The 5649-nt window shown below is 43.2% G+C and overlaps 1 protein-coding gene across 1 annotated transcript; it reads right to left on the reverse strand.

Annotated features, from left to right (window-relative positions):
- On the reverse strand, positions 468-5649 carry LOC109836226 (cytochrome P450 CYP736A12-like). Its single transcript, XM_020404094.1, has 3 exons — positions 4942-5649; positions 1541-1773; positions 468-1185 (listed from the first exon to the last, which is right to left on the reverse strand). Exons 1-3 carry the CDS (start codon positions 5030-5032, stop codon positions 574-576), a joined length of 936 nt encoding a protein of 311 aa, XP_020259683.1. The 5' UTR covers positions 5033-5649; the 3' UTR covers positions 468-573.

Consider the following 5649-nt stretch of genomic DNA (forward strand, 5'->3'; position numbering starts at 1 on the left):
ATGATTAAACCTGACCGAACCGACCATTTGCTCACCCCTACTCCCATCCATCTCAACATTGCGTTCTCTGCCAAACAACAACCACTTTCAAGGACCTTCAACGTTCCGTTCAAAACCTCAACTAACAAATTTCCTTTTGCATTTCAAACACCAAATGAAATACAAAACTTACAAAACTCTTCCCTCCATCAACCATAGGTTTCATTCACCGCACAATCTATAACGGCCGCTGCGGCAGTGTTCTGTCAAAGGCGAGACGTTTGGATTTCCCCTGCTTTTTTATTTTTTATTTGGAATTTCTCCGGTTTTTTATTGAGATTACTGAGAAATTAGATATGAGTGAAGTATCTATAACGTTCTAATTGCAACATAATATTACGATGACTAAAGTTTCTGCAACTTTTGTCGAATATGGTACTCAAGAACTCAAAACTCATGCTCTCTACTAATACACGAGATTGAAACTGTAAGATTTTCTATCTAAATTTCATCTACCATTACAACTTTTCTAATATATAACCCAATCTACATCAAAACAAAGCAACAGTTACACACATTAATTAATTTGGCTAATTAAATCGAAAGGCGGGAAATTGGAGTAGCCTCTAAATGAGCTACCCTCGACATAATAAACCCAAACCTCTCATCCATTTCCAACCCAGAAGGCGACACGCCATGCGGAAGCCTCCAGTCAAAGCAATGAGCTAGCTGGGCCAGCACCAGCGGCACCACCGACAGCCCGAAGCTCATGCCGGCACAAATTCTACGGCCGGATCCAAACGGAAAATAGTGAAAATCATGGCCCTTGAACTCCGGGCTGGTTTTCTCGAACCTCTCGGGTATGAACTCCTCGGCGTTGGGCCAGAAGTCCGGATCCCGGGCCACCGCCCAAGAGCATAACGTGATGTTCGAGCCGGCTGGGATACGGTAGCCATCAAGGGAGATGTCCATCCTGTTGCGGCGGGAGACGAAGGCAGTTAACCCATGGAGCCTGAGTGATTCTTTGATCACCATCCCCAAATAGGCGAGTTTCGGTATGTCCGACTCCTCGACCATTCGATGAGGGCCCACAACTCTCATCAGTTCGTCTTGAAGCTTCTTCATGATCCTAGGATGCCTTATCAACTCGGTGAAGGCCCAGTCGATGGCATAGGAAGTTGAATCTAGAGCAGCTATGAGCACCTCCTGCAACGAATTATCGAGTCATATTCCTGAATGTTATTAAAATGTCAGGAATGGATTTGGATCCTCTCCACTACAAAAAAGTAGTGGAGAGACCACTACTTTTAATCTCAAGCATTGATTATTTAGTAGGCGGTTATGATACAATCTAAATCTAACACTTATCATACCCCCGTGTATTGCACTCATTCCTAATTTGCACTAAAAGAAAAAATCATAACCATCAACTAGATAATCAATGGCTGTGATTATGTTGTGGTCCCTCCACTATTTTTTTTGTAGTGGAGAGGATCCGAATCCTAAAACAACTACGCCCACTAGATGAAAATTGTCATGTGAATGTGCATGGTTTCCTTACCATAAGTATACCCTTGATGCTACTCATGCAAACTCGCAACTCCAAATTACCCGTATCATTCTTGGCATCCAACAAGACATCCACGAAATCATTCTTCCTCTTTTGCCCCTTCTCCCTCAACATTAGATGCTCGTTGATGATCATCTCGAAGAAGCGACCTATCTTTTCTCTCACCGCCTTCGTCCTCCTCCTGATCCCTTGAAGATTCGTTGAGATTTGATGAGCCGATGAGTCTCATGACTTCCTCAAGATGCTCACAGAATTTTGCCCCATCCATGCTCTCCTCCATTAACTTTCTCCCCATCACAATTCGACATACTATGTCACCAACAAGCAACCACACCTAATTAATCAGCAAGGCAAGTGGGTTTAGTTAACATGCACAAATAAATTAATTTGTTCAAGAGGACTAAATCCCTCGACATGTATCAATGCATCGACTAAACGACTAAAATTTGTAGCTAGGTTTGATTTGATGTCCAACTGGTCTACAAACTATTTTAATTCAATTCTATGTATCACGCATTTATGCACATTATTAAGTTAAAGAAGTAACCTTCGCAGTGACGTCAACCACAGCTTTCTCCTCAGCCGCAACTTTCAACGAGTCAACAAGACTCTCGATCTCCTCCCTCTTAACAAACTCATATGACTCAACCTTGCCCGAACCAAGCAAATTGTGAACACATAACTTACGAACGCTACGCCAGTACGTTCCGTGCTCAGTAAAGGCGAACCCTTTGAAGCCATAAGATAAAATATGTAGAGCCTCAGCCGGAGGCCGGTTGGAGATGGCAATGTCGTGGTTCTTAAAGAGTTTCTCGATGAGGGAAGGGGAGGAGATGAAGATGGATGTGGTTGAGCCGAGTGTGAGGTGGATGATGGGGCCGTATGTTTTGGTGAGGCTGGAAATGAAGCGATGGGGGGAGGAGGTTAAAATGTGCAGGTTTCCGATGATGGGGAGTGGGCGGGGACCTGGTGCAAGATGTTTAGGGCCTCGGAGGTAGAAGATTACGAGGATCATTACGATTAAGGGTAAGAGGAGGACGAAGAGTGGGGATGCCATGGCTGAAGACTAAAGTTCGGGTTTGAGGAGCTAGCTAGATTGAGGCAATTGGTGTGAGGAGGCAGGATGAGGGGAGAACACATTATATAGGCTAACTTATTATTGAAGATTGAAGAAGATTTGCCTAAGATTTGCTCAATTACTACTTGTGCTCTTCCTCCTTGGCACGTATCGGAGTCAACTCTTCCTTATCTCCTTCTGAGCAAGATTTGCTGAAGCGGACCTCCATGCCAAGTCTTGAGAGCCATGTGGTTGAATGGTGTCGACCTATCAAACGATTCTGGCACCGATGTGATGATGTCATCGATGCTACCATCTGTTGGATTTTTTGGTCAAAACTGCTTTCCAAAATGAGTTATATATATATATATATATATATATATTGTTAGGCACACTTTGCACTTCGCACGGAGGCATCGGGGCGAGGTGGCGCTGTTTAGCGCCACGAAGGCTGCTTCGCAGCATGCGGACGAGCTACATATTCGCACGAGGGTGACCCTAGCGTTCTCGTAGTTTGACAAGGTTCGCTCGTTCGACGAGGTTCGTCTATTATACGAGGTTCACCTGTTTGACGATGTTCGTTCGTTCGACGAGGTTCGTCTGTCATACGAGGTTTGCTTGTTTGACGAGGTTTGTCTGTCATACGAGGTTCGCCTGTTTGACGAGGTTCGCTCAATCGACGAGGTTTGTATGTCATACGAGGTTCGCCTGTTTGACTATGTTCGCTCGTTCGACGAGGTTCGTCTGTCATACGAGGTTCACCTGTTTGATGACGTTCGTTTGTCAAACGAGGTTCGTCTGATTTGCTGAGACGTGACCCTCACGTTTCGTAGCAACGCGTACATTGATTGCCTCGTATTCAGCAGTTACTGCATGCAGCAGTTACAACCTATGAAGCACGGACACGCATAACATGAAGCCGTGTCGTGTCGTGTCCGTGTAGGACACACGTGTCGAACACACGTATCCTATGTATTTTTTAGGATTTGCCTCGTGTCGGCGTGTTGGATGGCCGTGTCGGATCCGTGTCCGTGCTACATAGGTTACAATAGCATTAAGAACAATTTAATGCATTGATGTTACAATCTTAATTGTCATTAAGAATTGTAACGATCATATTAATTGCTAGTGACTCTTGAGCTGACCTTAGAGGCCTATAAATAGAGCCCTTGGGCAGCTCTTGGGTGTGATTGGAAACTCTCTCGCGAGCGTGGAATACGAACGTCAGTATAGAATACGAACGCCGGAATACCCACGCGAGCTTGGAATACGAACGTCAGATTGACGTTGTTGTTGTGCTGTTGCTGCAGAAACTGTGCCCGCAGGAACCCTGAAACCGAAAGGTTTTGAACTGTAAGGTTCTGAGATCGAGGAGATCTTTTGCCTTGACCGAAAGGTCTTATAGATCGAGGAGATCTTGACAGTACTGGGTTGGTGCACATCAGAGTACTGTACTACTGTTCCTAGAAGCAGTTTGACCTTGGGATCCTTGCACCGGAGTAGGCCAAATATTACTTTAAGCACAGCGTTTCACAAACACACAACAGTTAATTGAAATTTTAAAATAACAGCACATCATCCTTCACTTTTTAATTCCAGATTTAACCTTAATTTCCAACAATCTTAAAGCAATATTTCAGATCTATTAATGGATCCTGCGAGGACTCTTGGAGTGGACTGTCTCAAGTTAGAAAACTTTGATGGATCTAACTTTAACGCATGATGTCGAAAAGTGATTTTTGGGATGCAACTCCTAAAAATCTACAATGTGGTTTCTGAGGAGAAACCTGACTTTGAAGAAGACTCAAAGTCTAAAGCCTCTTAGGATAAATATGATTATTTCTGTAGGAGTTATCTTCTTAACTGTCTGGCTGATCATCTGGCAGATGCTTACACTAACAAGCCATCTGCAAAGGAAATCTGGAATGCTCTGGAAGAGCAATACAAGGATGAGGAGAAGCTTTCTAAGTCTCACCTCATTGACAAAGTTCTGGACTTCAAGTTTGAAGATGACACTGAGGTTTTGCCTCAAGTTAAAGAATTCGAAAAGCTTGTTATGAAGCTGAAGGATGAAAATATCAGTCTTTGTCAAACCTTTATTTTTGGTGCAATTGTCAACAAGCTTCCTTCATCTTGGATATCGTTCTCCACGGACATCCGAAGAAGGAAAAGACAGGTGACTTTATCTGATTTGAAGAGGTTCATTCGGATCGAGGACGAGATTTGGACTCGCACAATGAATGAGCTCCTAGCCAAGCAGAAGGCGTCTGCTAACATGGTGGCTACTAACTCTGAGAAGGGTACCAGTTCTTCTAAGAAAAAGAAGTCTTTTAACAAAAAAGAATCATAATCTGAAGAACCTGAATGTTCAGAAGAACGATTTCAAGAAGAGCGGCAAATGCTTCAATTGTGGGAAGTAAGGACATTTTGCCAAAGACTGCAAAACACCAAAGAAGGGAACAATACACAATGTTAATCAACTTGATAATTGTATGGCTATGCTCTTTCAGGTGACAACTCCCAACAAAGTCTCTGGTTGGTGGTTAGATACATGTGCTACCTGTCATGTCTGCTCCAACAGAGATTTGTTATCTTCCTATGTTGCTACCAAAGAGAGCGTATCAATGGCTGATCGTTCTGTGGTTCCTATTCTTGGAACTGGGACTGTGGTGCTGGCTCTTTCTTCAGGGAAGACTCTCACATTGAAGGATGTGAAATATGTTCCCTACATTACCAAAAACTTTGTCTCTGGAAGCCTGCTGTGTGACGCTGATATGAGGCTGGATTTCTAAGGAGGAAATGCTGTGTTATCTTTTAAGAAAATATATTTTGGCAATGCATATCGTACTGATGGCATGTATAAGATTAGTACTATTGTACCCAACTCAGTTGTAAATGAAGTATCCTCTTTTGCTTATTCCTCTGTATTATGGTATAATAGGCTAGGATATGTAAATTATAGAAAGCTGTCTAGCATGGAGAAGTTAGGATTACTTCCAAAATATGAGGGTAACAAACCCGATAAGTGTGAAGTCTGTGCACA

The sequence above is a fragment of the Asparagus officinalis genome, chromosome 4 (genome assembly GCF_001876935.1).
Source record: "Asparagus officinalis chromosome 4, Aspof.V1, whole genome shotgun sequence".
Lineage (NCBI taxonomy): Eukaryota > Viridiplantae > Streptophyta > Magnoliopsida > Asparagales > Asparagaceae > Asparagus > Asparagus officinalis.

Coding starts and splice junctions, on each gene's coding strand:
- LOC109836226 (XM_020404094.1), bottom strand. CDS start 5,032: ATGTCCTTACTTCCCACAATTGAAGCATTTGCCGCTCTTCTTGAAATC. Junction 1,774..4,941: donor TCAGATTATGATTCTTTTTT/GTTAAAAGACTT, acceptor GGAAGTCATGAG/ACTCATCGGCTCATCAAATC. Junction 1,186..1,540: donor GCATCAAGGGTATACTTATG/GTAAGGAAACCA, acceptor AATTCGTTGCAG/GAGGTGCTCATAGCTGCTCT.